Raw genomic sequence first — 17050 nt, 5'->3', positions numbered from 1 at the left:
GTTTATCATCATCTTTCATTATGAGCTATTCTTGCAGTGAGCTCTTTATCATGTCTGATTATTTAGTCCTTCGTCCTGCTCCGGGAAGGTGATACCCCGATAAGGGCTGCAGGAGTGGTGACCGGCGACATGCTCGGTCCGGAAACGGTGCAGATAAACAAGTAATGAGCTATAAGATAGATTACCACATGCCTACATAACTACCTTTACCTTCAGCTCTTCATATACCTTAGCCGTCTTGTGCTTTGTGCATGCCAAGATAGCCAAGGAGGGCAGATGCCAGGTAGCACAGTCTTATCAACCAAGTGATATGACGGAGCCAGGCCTCAGGGTCGATAGGTATGCGCCAAAAGATAATACTCTTTGTTTTCGCTAGTACTATCCTCACTCCAATCTAGGCGTAGTTTTTCCCCCTCCGCGGGATTTATGTTACCGTTCTGAGCTCATCAGATGAACTACATGATTTTAAACTAAGTAACAGCTTCCGTCGAATGCGCTGAAGGCTTGCAAAGCATCACGAATATGTTGACGTAATAAGATGGTTTATGTACACTTTTGTTGGCGTCTTTTGTTCTCCTCAAATTCGTTTGTCTGCTTCCCGTTGCTGCGATTGCAGAGATGAGGCTTATGCACATTGTTAAGGAATACATATTGGCAAGACAAACTGATACATTACCCTGCTGTTTTTTTATGAATAAGAAAAATTGACGTGTGACAAATGTTTAATATGCTACTTTGCTATCCAACTTCGATGCTGCTAAAGAACGTGATCCTGTCAGTGAGACTGTGTGCATGTATTTTGAACAGGATCACATTATTCATTGTACATGCTCATCACATATAAAGCTCCATCTTTTGAGAACCGCAATCAGCAGGCATGCGGCACCCATGCAAATTACCGATGACTCCAGTATACATAGTGACCCGTGCAGAGTTAGCCGAGTTCGGGTGGCCGTTGGCACTCGAAGAGGCGGCTATCTGCCCGCAGATATCAGCACTCGCCGGCCACTATCGCCCGTTTGCTCAGGCGCGGCGATAGCGTTGGAGCGCGGCGCGGCTCAGCGCGGCGGAGCGGCGGTAGGGTCAGGTGCGGTGGACGCTCGCGGCGCGAACGATGGCCGCGCACGGCGGAGGGACCAGGGCTGCTGTGACGGCGGCCGTGCTGGTCGCCCTGTGTCTGGTGTCGCAGTGCTCGGCGGAGGAGTATAAGAACAGGACAAGGAGACAGGCGGTGTCCGATGGAGGCAGGACCATCAACACGGGATATTACAGTGAGTGTTGCACGATCACTGGGGAGTGACGGTTGTGGGTGCAGAGAGTAAAATCTGCGGTCCAGAAGTATGATACCTACCTACTTGTGAATTGTTCGGATTCGGTAAAGCCTCTGCATTTGTCGAGGAATCTTTTTTGTTTTATTAATCATTTTCATAAAATGCTCGTTTCCAATTTATCATACGCCTGGTGGAACTAACATTGAACTAGCACAGCAATTCGGCAGTAAAACGGTGAGATTATAAATCGTCCACCGTTTGACGTCATTGTCTAGACCCGATGGCATCGAGAAAAAAAAAACTTGAATTGAATTCCTTAAAGGATTTCGCTTGATGCGAGGAAGTTGCGCCATCCCCGGGGATTGTTTAATATTTGCCGATCGCTGTCGAAAGAACATTTTGTGAAGCAGTGGCTTACCTAGGCGTTTATGAATGGCTTCCATCCATGCATTCACTGTGTCCACACATAAAGATCAAGCCCAAAGACACGTCTATTTAAATCAATTGACTGATACGATATCTTTGTTGAAACTCCGTTCCCTACTGAGTACAGACATTGATAGCGCGAGACCAAACAGGCAATTCAGCATGGCGCAGACTGGATGGCTCCCTGACTACGTCACGCAATAAGTAATCAGTAAATATCGTCATCATGCACAGTGGGTGTGTGACAAACTAATACGAGTAGACTTATCAAGCGCTGTTGCTGCTGCAGTGAAATCAATTTTATCTGGGCCGTATACGAAAGACTGTGATATGTAGGTACATATTTGTATGAGTATTGGCAAATACTTGCGAGGATCCGTCAAACCTGCCTGTTTACGGTTGTTGTTATGTGGACAAAGGCCAATGGACATACTCATCCCATTCACGCTTCTCCGCTTCAAGCAACTGTACTAATCAGTTTTATTGCACAATGTAGTGTACAGCATTTTGTGTTTCGTTGATTGACTAATTATATCCTCATCACAAACAATGCCGTAAAGCGTAAAACAAATTTGTCATTGCTTGGAGTGAGCTCATGGTCACAAGCTTGAAGCTAGGTATAACGCCGACTGATTGCCATCCGTGACAAAGGACTGATTGATCGTATATCGACACATCTATGTACTTGTAGGTCGGTACGCACACTGTACATACGGCACGCTTATAGACATGCGTAAACTTTCTTCACTACAGCGCAACGAGAGCAGTTAGTTTTGTTGGCACACGGGACATCTGCTTCGATTGCCAACAAACTCCCACCTATCCGTGCTTCTATCCTCAGGATACTGAAATCCTTCTCCTCCACGCCACAACCCCCTCCGGGCTGGACAGGCAACTTTATCTCATGCGGGCTGCTCCCTTGGAGCGGCACCGCTGCTCCCGAGGGAGCGCACCCCGTAGCCGGGTGCAGTGAGTGCCTTGGGGCTGGGTGGCCTGGCCTCTGGACGGGCTCAGCCCCGGCGACTCACTAGGGTGCCTGCCCAGACCAATGTCTCCCCCTAATTCCTATCATCCTTCCGGCTCTGCAATGGTCTTGTCGACCGAAAGGGCCTAACCCAACAAAACAAACCAACAAACTCAACAAATGCAGCGCAAACCTATCTTACTTTATTCGTAGATGGCGCTAGTGTGAACGCCTGCAGGTATGCTGTCCCGCAAGGCACGCGCCGGCGGCCCTGCGGTAGTTATCCTTTGTCATCCGGTCTGCTGCCTCCATTGCGCCAGGGGTCGCTCGGTGCGGTGTGTTGGACCATGAATCGGTGTTGTGTGACGACAGTTCAATCTTATCGCCGCTATCGGCCGGGGGCTGGCTGACGTGTCCGAACTGCGCGCCAAACATGGCCGACCAGACACCGGCCACTACCGATCTGCCACTATACGACCGGGCCCACCGCGGGAGGACTTCCGAGTTCCGACGGCGAACCGGAAGTCATGATATCCGTGACTTCCGAGTGGATGCCCAGCTTGATGCGAAATTGGACACTTTATAGTTTTTTAACGTTTTATTTTTGAGCGTCTAACAACTTTTATTGGGAAAAGTTTGCTTTAAACGGCACAGAAGTGCATAAGGAATCGTAATTCGATGAGCTTTGGAAGATGGAGAAACTTTTTTGGGTACCCCACAGCGTCCAAGACTGCCTTTCTGGATCCGCCAGTGCCTGTAGCAGACAACTTTGAAGGTATTGGGAGGTATATTCAAGATTACTTTACTGGTATATCATAATCGGGCGGGCAAAACAACTCGACACGCTGCTGAGTGCTTTTCACAGTTTTGACGGCCATGACAACGACCCGATTTTTATACAGAGATTTCAGCCTGAAACCTGAAACCTGAAACTTTCAACTGAAACTGAAATCTGAAACTTTCAAGGTATTGGTAACATTTAATCTCTATCCCGACTCCAGGCTAATGCACTGCTTTCGTGAAGTTATATTTCTTCTAGCCGGCATGGGGATCGAGAGGTGTTGATTCAACTACCCCTAAAGGGTTTTTCAGTTGGCTGGAAGTCGGTTTGACGGTGCGTAGTCTCTCTGGTAAGCTAGGCTTCAGTCTTAATTTAGGATCAGTAAAGGCCGAATACCTACGGACTTTTTGGCCTCAGAAGCAGGTATGGTGTTTCTGGGCCCCTAGAATCTGGGGTCCCATCCGCATTCCGCATTCCTCTGAAGGCATCCGCTGAAGGCCCCACGACTGTCCTTGAGGTCCTTCACGACGGCCTCTGAGGGCCCCTGACCCCCTAGGCAGGCTTCATGAGATAAGAGTATGGGTTATGCACTTATGCAGGTCTCTGAAAGTTCCCACGTAAGCTCGTTGGGTCACGCTGCCTGCATAAAATATTTCATCAGCAAAGGAGACTTCTTATAGGTATAGCGGGACAATTTGTACACAACAGAAAGGACAAGTAAGTTATAAATAAAAGAATACGAATTTAAATATATCCGACACGTAACCACGCATTTCAGGTAGACAAAACGGATGTTTTGCAGCATTGACATAAACCTGATCTGACATCGATCAATAAACATTCTTTACACGACACCAGTCACTGTCACCCGACACCTTACGACGTCCGTCTTTGTCAGCGACCCCGCGGGGAGGGGAGAGTTGAGCGAGGGGGTGAGGTGCTGAGGTGTTACGATAGTGCCCGCTGTGATAGCTGAGGCCACGACCGGCGCGACGGCCGGCCGATACCGGCGCTATCTCACGTGTGATTCACTGCGGGCCGGACACTGTACCCGTGTCGGTGGTGGCATGTGGAATGTGGACAGAGTGGACCGTCAGAAGTGGATGGAAATGCAAGGTCTGATTCATGTAGCCAATTGACGCAGCTTGCGGGTCCCTAGCTGATCACTGATTAGTGATCAATTTGTTTCGGAGTCCTTTGAGAGGCAAACGACCCAAGACTAGCGTATATGCGTCGCGGTTTATCGGCAGCGCTGCATCTGATGTCGATATGATTGATTACATTGCTGTTAGAACATTTGCCGTCGTACGATACCAACGAGTTGACTATGGTACTCGTATGGGTTTATTCTTGGTTTATTTTTATTTGTTTGTTTGTTTTGCAAACATTTGGGACTGAAGTGTTGAAGTGTAAATCCTTTTATGTTCAAATGTCATGCTGCTACACAATCATTGAAACACTGTCTAATAACTAACGAGGCCTGTTCTGAGTTTTATAAGTCCATCAACGAAGCAGAAAATCCCATGCCGACCGAGCCCTGATTAGTGACTAAGCCCATCGAGCATATAAACACCATCACAGCTAAGTAAGGTAGAATACTACGCTCGTACAGTCGGGCCAGCATGGACTCGTTAGGGCAGGAAATTACACTTTGGCTGCTGCATTTCAGGTGCTATGCCAATGACCTAATTATTTTTCGTAGAAATATACGTCCTTGCTTTGCTACCAGTTTATTTATCTACGCACCATTCTCGCTTCACCTATCCCACCCTGATATCCTTCGTGTAACCACCCCATCTCCGTCTCGACAGGCGGCCCGTCGGGCGGTCTCAACTCGTACAACGCCTGGGATGACGAGGAACACTACGTCATCACCGAGGAACGACTCAACGAGATCCGATCCGAGATGATGTACCCCTACAAGGACCCCAACGACTACCAGAAGGACATCAACGACCTGACGCCGCAGATCGACAAGAAGCTGAACGTCCGGTTCCCCTACTATGGGTTCCTCTTCAACTACACATGGGTAAGCAGTGTAGGTGCGAATGCTATACTGTCGACTGACACACCCCGACTGACGCAGCTGTACGTAAGTCAGCGGCGCAATCTGTCCCATTCAAACAGTCATTCTCTGAGACTCTCCACGAACTGTTTCACAGCGCGCACCCACTACCCAGGTCACACTGACTTGTAGATTGTACCGCAATGCACACAGCCTGGCGCCTGCAGAAGGAAGACTGAACCGGAGATCGCAAACCAACGCTCATTTAAAGGGACCCTCCCACCTTAACATTAGATTTGAGTTGAGATAGCCAAAATGGGGTCCCTGGCTCACAATTACCGGTTTCGGCACTCACAACATCGAGAAATGCCTTAAATCGGAAATATTGAATTTCAAAATTGCAGCATTTTAATTCAGAGGGGCTAATGCTTAGGAATACCCCTCTGAATGTGTGACGTCAGCGCAAATATCTAACGATTTTTTAATGTTTGACTAAAACGTTTTGTAGCACGCGGTGGTATATGCTATTTGCGCGCAACATCTGCCGCAAACGCCGCACTTCTAAAATAAAGTCGCTAGAAACAGCGGAGATCCCAAAAAGTAAACAAAAGTAAAAGTCTAATATCTTGAAAACCGGTGAATATTTTTCGGTGAAATTTGGTAGATATTCGTTTTCGCTCTTTCTGAACCGAGCGACATCACTTTCATGCCAATTCATAAACTTTTTCGAAGGTGGGAGGGTCCCTTTAACTACGGCGACGTGATTTTAGCTTAAAACACACCCGAAACTCCCCACTATCATCTAACTCTCGCCTGCCCTTCTCTCTCCAGGTGTCTCTGCACGGCTTCCTGGGCTTCTCTCAGCCGACTTCGCAGCCGCAGACGTACCCGCTGACCTTCCCCCAGCCGGACTGGCCGGTCAAGAACGATCCGTCGTTCATCGGGCCCTTCTACAGCAAGTGTGTCATCGGAGAGATCGGGGGCGAGGAGACCGACACACGGCGGCCAGGAGTCTACTACAGGTATGTCGAGAAGAGAAGATGAGTAGCGGCAATTATGAGCTGTTTTTCAACTGCACTAGGTGTCTCTATCATAAGTTGAAATATTGCTAGTAACATGTCTTAGTGACGTGTTTCTGCCATAATCATTTTGTCATCACATTACAAGCTCTCGGCATGCGTGCTCTTGCGCCGTCTGACCGTCCGAGCACGCACCAGAACTCAGGTGTTTTCATGCTATCACATAAATTAAAACAAAATGCGCGTCATTCATCACACTCCAAGTCTATCCCAACCTGCGATCTTCTTCCCTGCCGTGCCCTGACATGACCTGACACATCCGTTTACCGTGCCGGCAGGATCGAGCGTGACCTGTACGAGCGTCGAGACCAGTTCGGTGTGGAGCTGCGCGAGCGGGCGAAATGGGACATCCGCGAGGCCATTGTGGGAGCTGAGGCCTTCACTCCCAAACACGTCATCATCACGACATGGAAGAACGTCTCGTTCAACGGAGGAAACTCAAACTCGCGAGCCCGACGAGTGGTGAGTCATGGGGCGGGGATGTAGTGCGCCTTGTGGAAGTTCAGTTGTCTCTATGCCCTAATTAAGCTGGTTAAGAAGCTGTTTGGAATAAAGAGTGGTTTACCAAGCGACTTTTCTGTTTTGGTTATATCCTGGAAAGACAGTGTGGTCCAAAGACAAGATTGTGCGCACGTTTGGGAAAAAATATACCGCATACCTCTTCTAGACACCAGACGTTCACGCCGGTAGTAAATTATATTCACGATGGGTGCATAATTCACTGTAACTTGCCGGTCCTGACACACTGTTGATCCAGCCATCCAAACTATGTTGACAGTTGATGAGAAATGACTGGTACGATTAACTCAACAAAGCTCGTTCTTCTCAAAGTAGAGTGCATTTCATTCCATTACCTCTCCGCTCTAAATCATCGTTTTAACACGCGTACATCAGACGAGACATTCCAATCCATCAGTGGTAGAGGCGTGTTCACACTTCACATCCTCACTGAAAGGGCGGCGGCTGCGAACGTTAGCCACTGTTTACACCGTCTGTCAGGGATCCGAGGGGCCAGGCAGGTCACCCCGCTCTGGCCACGACTTTGAAGCGGGGTGGGGCGTCGAAGGGCGATAAATGATAGCATTGACTGTGCATTCTGGGCGTTAACTGTTTATCTGTAGCAAATGCCTCTAATCGTCCGGAATCTGGTCGGGAAGTTGGTTGCACGTTTTAAATTATGCTTGATATATCGATATCATTTCGCATAATACTCAAACCGAGTTGTCCCTTCCCTGTAAGCGGTTGATGATTTTAATCGCTAGGAAAGGGAAATTGCAGAACTGAATTCTCCAATGTAGCGCGTTTGCAGAGCCCCCGCCAACTATGTCCTTTCAGCGTTAAGATTTTCGCTGTCCTTTGCCCCTATGACCGATCGCTTTCTGCCGTCAGACCAACACGTTCCAGCTGATGGTGGCAACAGACGAGGTGCGGTCCTATGCGCTCTTCAACTACCTGCACATGGGCTGGACCACGCATACGGAGGCGGGCGGCGACGGCAACGAGGGACAGGGCGGCATCCCCGCCTACGTGAGTAACGGGAGGGACGGGGGAGGGCAAAGTGGAATTCTGGCATGTGTGGGTGCTGGGTTCAGATAAAGAACATTCCTGCATGAGCGTTGTAAACAATGTTGAAACTTGCCTGTTTGGGATATAGAAAGCTCAGTACTTAAAAAATCAAAACATTTTTTTTTTTGTTGGTCTGTAATATTTGCTGTCCTCTTTAGCTTATCATTGCGCCGAATTATGTGCGATTTTTCGTTACCTATCTTAAAACCTCCTTTACCTTTAACCACCGTCACATTTCGTCATGTCCATTTCACAGGTGGGCTTTAACGCCGGTAACGGCAGCAGTGCGTACCCGTACACACCGTACTCTCAGACCATGTACATCCGTGACCTGACCTCGACCGGCATGGCCAACGGCTTCCCTGGACGGCACATCTTCCGAGTCGACGAGAAAATCCTCGCCGGCAACTGTCGACACGAACTCTGTACGTACTCGACGGGTTTTGCCATTGGCGCAGATAATTCTAAGCAGATAAATAGTGCTGGCTGGCTTGATTGTTGTCAAATGTCGGTCGTTCAACTCATTGTGCTTTGAATATGTTACCTGTGCCTTTTTCCTTTGTCGTATCAAAATTTGTATTAAAAAAACAAGGGTATCTTGTCGAATAAGTTCCAGCTTGAGCGTAATTGAAAAAATACCATTTGTCCTCAATGGAGACATTGACTCAGAATGATTGTGCGTCATCCAAACGCCACATACAGTCCTTGCACTTGTCCTGCACAGACAGTCCTTTGTCCCCGGCATTTGTCACTATCGTGTTAGTAATGCTTGTGTATTTGTTTTGGGCGTGCCACTGTCTGGATGTCTGTTCGGCGTCCGGCTCTGGGCCGGCGGAGCTGCCTGTTTTAGATATTGCGTGCCTCTGAGTGCTTTTAGTTTAGTGCTGTTCTATCTTTCTTCGAAGAGCTATATCTAGCCTTCAGGTTTATTAGGTAAATGAGAAGACCGGTTTACATAATATGAAAATGTGTGCCGATATAGGTAGAGCAATTACGTGCCGTATTCACAAGACCTCAAGTTTTCTGTATCTTTTTGACTAACCCATCTCCCTTCTCAGACGGCTCGAATCTTCCACTGGTCTTCGCTCCGGAGCAGGGTAACATGCTGGGCGGCAACCTGGTCAACATCTCCGGCCCGTGTTTCGGCCCCAACACGCTGGTCAAGTGCCGCTTCTACGATCGAGAGGTGGAGGGTGTGGTGCGCGACACCAACACGGCCTTCTGTGTGCAGCCGCGACTGTTCGCCACCGGATTCGTGGACATCGCCGTGTCTCTGGACGGAGGACCCTACTACTGGAAGGGACAGTACTATGTCGGTTAGTGGATGAGGGGATTATTTGGGATGATTCAGATATGGGAGAAGGACCTTTGTGGAAGGGACAGTACTACGTCGGTTAGTTCCAGTGGGCCACAGAAGTGAGGTCAGGCCGGGATGCAAGTGAAAAATGGAAGATTTTTTTTTCTCGATTTCATGCAAAATCCATTCATTTCCTGGATGAAGGTGGTTGACTTTCTTGTGATTCCGTTTGCAATGTCGATGAGTTCTAATGTATTTCACCCAATCACCACTGACCACCATGTCTCTCTCCCTAACAGAGACGCCTCTGACGTCCGCCGAGGGAGTCATGTTCGCAAACGACGACTACCAGATCGCCGACCCGGGCATCCTGCACCTGCAGTGGCTGTGGCACAACCTGACGATGGACCAGAGTGCCAAGGTCACCATCTCCCTGTACGGCTACCGCGAGTCGACCAACACGCCCGAGCTGCTGTACATCGACACACTGATGGTGAGAGACCAGGGAGCGGGGACAGTTTTGGAGGGAAAGGGACAATAATGCTTATTTAGAGAATAATAATTTGGAGGAAGACTAAATGAATGGGTGGAGTCCGATAGAATACATACGTCAAAGTATAAAAAAATTGGGATTGCTCATATAATAGCGTTCGTAGGTAAGCACTCGAAAATACAGAGCGTACGGTCAGTTAACCAGGACTACATGACCCCTCCCTAGCTCTTTGTTGTGAGACTTGCTCGTTCTTTTTTCTTTCCCGTCACGTGTCTCATTGCATGCCTGTCGATACTCACAGGAGACAGCCAACGACGGCGAGAGTGACCTGACCACGGCCGACTTTGTGGGTAACGACAACTGGGACTACCTTGACATCGAGGTGGGCCTGCTGCACATCAACCTGACCAACCCGGGCACCTACCTCTCCGGACTCAAGACCTCGCCGTGAGTACCCTCCAATCACAACACCACCCTCCTCCTGGTTTGCGTCTTTCAGAAGAACTAGCTAGAGGCTTGGCCCTTGGGCCTGCGCGAGTAGAGACTGGCACACGACAGTTGGACCTTTGAAAGACACGCAATTTGCGGATCGACGACAAATGTTGGATATTTTAGTGTGGTTATATGTAAATGGCAGTTTGTTGCAAAGCAGGCCTTACCGATAAAGTATAGTCGGCATATTCCGCCATGCTGTGTGCCAGAGTTCACATTGTTCCCCTATGTTCTCCCTACAGAGTTCTGTGGAGTCAGCCGATCCCGCTGGCCTGGTACTTTGGACCGCAGTGGGAACGCGTCTACGGCTCCGAGTGGGCGGCGCGAGTCTGCAACCGCTGGATCGAGAACGACAGAAACCTGAAACACTTCGCCGGAGAGGTGAGTGAGTTAAAATGTGAAATATGTGTGGAAACAGCGCCGATGCATTTGGCGACTAGCAGCTGCAGGCGAACGATATTTGAAGATTCAGGGATCACACGATGCTTAGTTATGTTGACATTTTTTTTTTCACAGATCATCAACCTATCAACCCGATTACACGGAAGATTATGAATCCACAAGTGAAGTGAAACACTGCGTTTAGCGACCTCTCAGTCTTTCAGCCGACTTGATTTTCACCTCATTTGCCCCTTTCTCGTGTTGCATGAAACAAGCATTGACCCCATGACCTATTACTGACCCTGACCTCTGACCCCAGGTGACCCGGTGCCCGTGCCGCGTGGAACAAGCGGTGGCCAACAAGGGTCTGTTCGTTCCCGACTTTTCGTGCGACATGGACGGTAACACCGCCTGTGACGAGCACAAGGGAGCCATCCACTGCGTCCGCGCCGGAATGGTGAAGTGAGTAGGACACCTGGGAAACTGGGATCGGCATCATTTGGTACTCTTGGGGGCGCGCAAAAATGTTACAGAGTCGTGCAGCTAAAGGCACTGTGACGCGCTTTTATGCTTTTGAAAACTTAAAAAAGAACGGAAGGCATACTGTTTCGCATTGGATTGTTGTGTCAGTGCTGCAATGGCATTTGTAGTCCAATACGTTGGATCCATGCTTGGAAGCTCGCGAATCGTGTGAATATACCAAAGAAGTAGAAAAATTCGCTTCTGTTGGTGTTGTTAAGTTAAATGTCCCAATGAGAATACGTGAATTTCTAAGTGAGGGAGGGCACGTGGGAGACCGAATACGACATTGGACTAGTTTCTTCTCCCAAGTACACGATTGGCTCAAAATATCTGCACTTCTCTTACCAAAGCCCCCTCGGTCATCACTGATCACCCATCCCTCGTTTTCAGCGCGGACGGCGCCGGTCAGCAGTGCTGTTACGACATTGACGGCTTCCTAATGATGACCTCGGACACCATGTGGGGCGGCAACCCGCACCGGGCCCACAACCTCGGCATGCGGCCCTTCTACGAGGCCAACAAGGTGGGACTCAGCGGCAACCGCACGGAGACTTATCGAATAAAAACTGCCTGTAAGGGGGATCTAGAGTCCGCTGTTGGATACTCATTGGGATGTTATGGGACATAATGCGGTCCTGTCTTTGAATACTGTGTCTTCAATATGGTGAGATTCTGCGAACAAGTGGTTGCTACTTGTCAGGATGTTGCTTTGCGCTAATTTGACCTCATGTCGCTCTAATCTGATCCCCAGATGCCGTCGCTGTCTCACTGGTACCACGACGTGGCTCCGTTCTACTCGTGCTGTCGGTGGCAGGGGGAGCAGAGCCAGGGGTGCACCACCTTCCGGTTCGAGAGGAGGGCCTCCCAGGACTGTGTCGGCTACCAGCCGCCCTCGGCAGGTCAGAACACGGGGCGGCGTGAGATGACACCATCAGGATAGATGGCGGGGTGACCGCATATTACAGGGTGACAAAAAAAAAAACGGTCATCACCAAATTTCGAATAACTTCGGAAGTTTTATTTAGAACATCACCAAACTTCGGCCACTTAAGGTCACACCTATGTAGCATACATCCACCAAGTTTCAAGTCTTCACTACGAATACTTTTAGTACAGTGTGTGTTTTACTGACGCTCCACAATGTGCTCCAGGTGAGCGCCACGGCGCTGCAGGGCGTAGGCACACTTGCATCCGGCGGGCAAAGTTGTCGATAACCCGATGGCTGTGCACTTTACAGAGTGCAATGGCCTCTGGAGACAGTGATCAGGGGGTGTGCTACCCCTGAAACGTTATTCTAATCGGGTTATCGGCAACTTTGCCCGCCGGATGCAGGTGTGCCTACGCCCTGCAGCGCCGGGGCGCTCACCTGGAGCACATTGTGCAGCGTCCGTAAAACACACACTGTACTTAAAGTATTCGTAGTGAAGACTTGAAACTTGGTGGATGTCTGCTACATAGGTGTCACCTTAAGTGGCCGAAGTTTGGTGATGATCTGAATAAAGCTTCCGAAGTTATTCGAATTTTGGTGATGACCGCTTTTTTGTGTCACCCTGTATGTCAGCTGAGGAAAAACATGTAGATTATATCGGCTAAACATGTCAAAAGATTCAGTGGCTAGGTAATATCCTAACCAATTCCATGAAGTCTGTGCCCGTAAAAAGTCACCAACCATCCTCCTGCCCCCAGCCACCGTGTTCGGTGACCCGCATTTCTACACGTTCGACGACGTCCAGTACACGTTCAACGGAAAGGGCGAGTACGTCCTGACCCGCGTGAACACGGACCGCAACAAGCTCGACGTGCAGGGCCGCTTCGAGCAGGCGCCTGACAACGAGAGAGGTCCGGTATTGGCCACCCAGCTGACTGCCATCGCAGGTAAGGAGGAGGACCATCCTGCACTCGACCAGAGAGATGAAGAAATGTGTGTGCTATGGTAATAGGAGGTGCCATGATAATAAGTTACAGAATGTGAAGTCTACCCGGGCAATATTTCTGAGGAACGCTGCCAGTCAATGTGTGGTTGCCGAAGTGACTCTTTTTGGTATTTTCATGGCCTTCCTGGTTTCACAGACTAACAATGGCATCATTTTCAGCTCGTGACAACTTCTCGACGACGGTGGAGATTCGTCTGCGACCGACTGAGGCCCAGTGGCGCTACAAACTGAACGTGCTCGTCAACCAGAAGTACCTCTACTTCGACCGATACCCGGAGAAGATGCAGATCTTCAGAGGTAAATTCACATGACCGTTTCTCTTCACGTTCGTTTCATACTGGAGCACCAAATGATTACGTCCTGCCGGGACCGTGGTATCAGTTTCTAAAGTCTGGAGACTGCGCCCTGATTCATTCACCCGAAGACCGCAATCAGGGTGTGTTAAGTCTCGCAGGTGACCCTGACCTGGCTTGGCGTCTGACCTGTGCCCCATCTGGCAGGTATGCTGGTGTACGTGCCGACCTACATCCACAACCAGTCGCAGGTGGTGGTGCTGTTCCAGTCGGGAGCCGGGATCGAGGTGCTGGAGAACCAGGGACAGATGGCTGCGCGGCTCTACCTGCCGCTCACGTTCATGGTGAGATAGGACTAGGGCTATGGTTATAATCCTTAACATGGAGTGTGGCTTGATGAAAAAAGGGGCCCGCCGATTGATTGTGCCTTTTTAGATATTATGCATGATGTGCATAAAAAAACATGCAGGATTTTTATTGTCAAGGTTATATCATTGCGTTCACCGTTCACAGTTGAAGCATTTGATGCAGAAGAAAAGGAAAACGCTAGTAAATGGCTTTTTTATTATCCTATCGCGCTTTGTCTCTCCGCAGAATCAAACGACCGGCCTGTTTGGAAATTGGTCAAACGACGCATCCGATGACCTGGTGACTCCGGACGGCCGAATCGTATCTGTCGACATCAACAACATGGAAAACCTCTACTCCGAATTCGGTCTACAATGTAAGCTATCATAACTTTACTGTCGTCGTCGATAGATCATTAGATAAACTTCAAGCTTGAGCGTTGAGGGCACTGAACACCCATAAGGTTCAGGTGCCCGTAACCAAAAGACGTTCCCACCTGAAAACTTGGGCACCAGCCATCCTATTACATAATTTCGGTATATACGTTTTTCTTAATTTATGTGTTTTACCTGGTTTTCGTTTTTCATCGTTTCATCTGTCTCGTTCCCAGGGCTTCTGGATGACAAGGAGGACCCATACAGAGGAGGGTCCCTCTTCTACCACGAGAATGGACGGTCTTCCAGCAACTACTACGATCCAGACTTCCTGCCCGTCTTTGACCAAATACCGGATATCCCCGAAAACAGGTGAGCTTTGTACAAGCATTGCTCGTTGAACTGATCTGACCCTCAGGGATATGACCTTTTTATTCGTCCTTGGTAATATGAATTCGTCATATAAGTTCATGATCGGCCTCGTTTCATTCATCTTTTGCTCTCTGTATTTTTCCTTACGTGGATTTCTGTTTTTCTTGAATTACCCCCTGCCTTGTTATCCAAGAGCACTTCTGAAAGCTTGCAACTGTCCATTTCATACACGTCTTAACTTTTCTTGGTCAGCCTTCTACCACACCTCTGTGCTTTTCGTCTCTAATATCTCAAATGTCTTTCAGCACCCTAACTGCCGATGAAGTGAAGCGCGTCTGCGGAGACTCCTACCAGTGCTCCTACGACTTCATCATGACCGAGCGCCGAGACGTGGCCGTCTTCTCCAAGTTCTACCAGGACGAGTTCGTCAACGTCAAGTCGATTGGCCTGCAAACCAGTGAGTGCTGCTGTAGCGGAAATGCTGCAACCGGATAGGGAGCTTCTTCTTATCTTCTCATCCTCAAACGAATCTTGAACAATGACGTTAATATTGATAAATGTCGAACGCAGACGTTTACAAGCGGCCGTTTGCGGCTAGCCACCGGATTGGCTGAAAGTTTGTAGAATAAGACGATCGAAACGACATCGACAACGCTCAGTCAACTTAAGTCATCCACATTTTGTCTGGCAAATACGCGATGTCTTAGAGACGCTTGATGTTACAATGCACCATTGCCAATGCTAAACAAACGCCCCCGCTTTCTCCTCTCCTTTCAGTCACCTCTTGCGGTCAGCTGCCGACGCCTCAGAACGGGCGCAAGAACACGTTCGCGTTCACGCCGGGCACGATGGTGAAGTTCGAGTGTGACCCGGGCTACATCCTGGTCGGGGAGGCCCGCCGCTGGTGCTACGCCTCCGGAGACTGGAACTGGCCAGAGGACGGCGAGGTCAGCTGCATCGGTGAGTACCTGACGGAGGGGCGAGAGGGGGTTGTCCGCAGAGAAGGGGTGAGAGCGGTCACTTATTGTTTGGGGAAGAGATTGCAAAGGGATCGGTGTGTCCCGCGGGGGTTAGGAACGAGGCAGGTGTTGAGGCTTGCTGCGGTAGTGTTCGGGTTTGATGTCTAAAGCAAGTGATACCGACCAGGAAAGATGACCTTATTTCACAGTCCAAAGTTGAAAGTTCGATTGGAATAGAAACTTGATCCGGGAAATTCGCGCATTTATGCCCTGCTTATCACACGCATCTCACCCAGTGATCTCGATATGAGTTATGACGCATCACCTCCTCCCACAGGTGAGAACCAGTACAAGATGATGTACGCCGGCATCCAGACCGGTATCGCCCTCTCCATCCTGATCCCTGTCGTGGTGGCTCTCACCTTCTTCTACATGCACGCCGTCAACAACGGGCCGCAGAACCGCGTGGCGCCGGCTACGCCGTACACCTACAAACCGGCCTCGACCGTCGGCAGCGACCCAGGCCGGCCGACGGTCCGAGACGAGACCATGCCTCTGCGCGGCGGTCCGCATCAGCGTGGCGACACGGACAGCGGGGTCAGCGGCAAGGGCGGCGACTCTCAACTCTCCAGCAGTGACGTAGACACGACCTTCAGCAGCGAGGGAGTCAAGGGAGTCAAGGAGCCGCAGCACATGGACGGAGCCTACTACACTGGAGAGCCCCTGCCCGACAAGCCCGACATTCAGTTCGCCGAGAAGCCCATGGATCTGGAGGAGGGGACGCCGCAGCAGCCGGCCACCGCCCGCGGGGGTGCTGCGATGCCCATCTGATGTCGCAGCGACATCTGCAAGGGGGCGCCACGGAGGCGCCGCTCAGACAACTAGTCTAGGGTGAGGGCGCGGCGTCGCGGAGAGAGGCGAGCCAAAGACAGCGCCCAAAGTTGTGTGAGGAAGCAGCTATCGGAGCAGCGTTTGCCATTAGAGCAGTAGTCTAGGCTCGCAGTGGCTGTTTGGAGAATAGCTTGGATGAGTCGTGAAAGTCGTGGGGACTGCTTTTGTGCTGTCCGTGGGTTTGTTAGGTGGTACCGAATATGCTCAGTAGCGCGTCCTGGCGAGGAAATATAGGTCGCAAGTGAGAGCAAGTGCCAGAGCTGAGAGCACTAATATGAGCATAAATGCAAGGAAAAAATTGATAGTACTTATACATCGTTCATCTCTATGGCAAATGCGGGCATGTAGACCTTGCTTTAGCGTTAGAAATACGAATAGCCGAGATTTATCCCTACGCCGTGCTCTGACAGACCTCGTTGCGACTTAGTGAATGATTATTTTCGCGTTGTGTTCGCAGGTGTTTTTCATCTTACTTATTATTCATTTGTCTGATTCTGTAGCAGCAGCCCATTCTTGATTGGAGGCGGCGGAAGACGTGCCTATTTCGATGCAGACCACACTTATCTTTGCTATGTTCATAATAAATAAACTTTCTACGATCA

General features: G+C 49.7%; 1 protein-coding gene across 2 annotated transcripts in view; it reads left to right on the top strand.

The window, feature by feature from the left end:
• Nucleotides 1–17050, top strand: part of LOC122367472 (protein mesh-like) — a 27832-nt gene extending 10782 nt beyond the window's left edge. Inside the window, exons 1-21 of one of the 2 annotated variants that reach the window (XM_043340564.1) lie at nucleotides 1067–1271; nucleotides 5254–5471; nucleotides 6279–6469; nucleotides 6805–6988; nucleotides 7916–8053; nucleotides 8349–8517; nucleotides 9151–9408; nucleotides 9689–9882; nucleotides 10184–10329; nucleotides 10617–10755; nucleotides 11075–11217; nucleotides 11668–11800; nucleotides 12029–12176; nucleotides 12964–13152; nucleotides 13371–13508; nucleotides 13712–13848; nucleotides 14099–14228; nucleotides 14463–14598; nucleotides 14904–15055; nucleotides 15376–15558; nucleotides 15895–17050. In XM_043340564.1, the coding sequence (XP_043196499.1) occupies nucleotides 1115–1271; nucleotides 5254–5471; nucleotides 6279–6469; nucleotides 6805–6988; nucleotides 7916–8053; nucleotides 8349–8517; nucleotides 9151–9408; nucleotides 9689–9882; nucleotides 10184–10329; nucleotides 10617–10755; nucleotides 11075–11217; nucleotides 11668–11800; nucleotides 12029–12176; nucleotides 12964–13152; nucleotides 13371–13508; nucleotides 13712–13848; nucleotides 14099–14228; nucleotides 14463–14598; nucleotides 14904–15055; nucleotides 15376–15558; nucleotides 15895–16388 (3777 nt within the window). In that variant the 5' untranslated portion in view covers nucleotides 1067–1114 and the 3' untranslated portion in view covers nucleotides 16389–17050. Of the gene's footprint in view, nucleotides 1–1066; nucleotides 1272–5253; nucleotides 5472–6278; nucleotides 6470–6804; nucleotides 6989–7915; nucleotides 8054–8348; nucleotides 8518–9150; nucleotides 9409–9688; nucleotides 9883–10183; nucleotides 10330–10616; nucleotides 10756–11074; nucleotides 11218–11667; nucleotides 11801–12028; nucleotides 12177–12963; nucleotides 13153–13370; nucleotides 13509–13711; nucleotides 13849–14098; nucleotides 14229–14462; nucleotides 14599–14903; nucleotides 15056–15375; nucleotides 15559–15894 lie in introns of those variants that run through there. The other variant, XM_043340565.1, reaches the window with a different exon arrangement.

The sequence above is a fragment of the Amphibalanus amphitrite genome, unplaced genomic scaffold (genome assembly GCF_019059575.1).
Source record: "Amphibalanus amphitrite isolate SeventyFive unplaced genomic scaffold, NRLGWU_Aamphi_draft 000872F_arrow, whole genome shotgun sequence".
Lineage (NCBI taxonomy): Eukaryota > Metazoa > Arthropoda > Thecostraca > Balanomorpha > Balanidae > Amphibalanus > Amphibalanus amphitrite.
The sequence above is the reverse complement of the archived record's forward strand: the minus strand, read 5'-3'. Positions and strand labels throughout refer to the sequence as shown.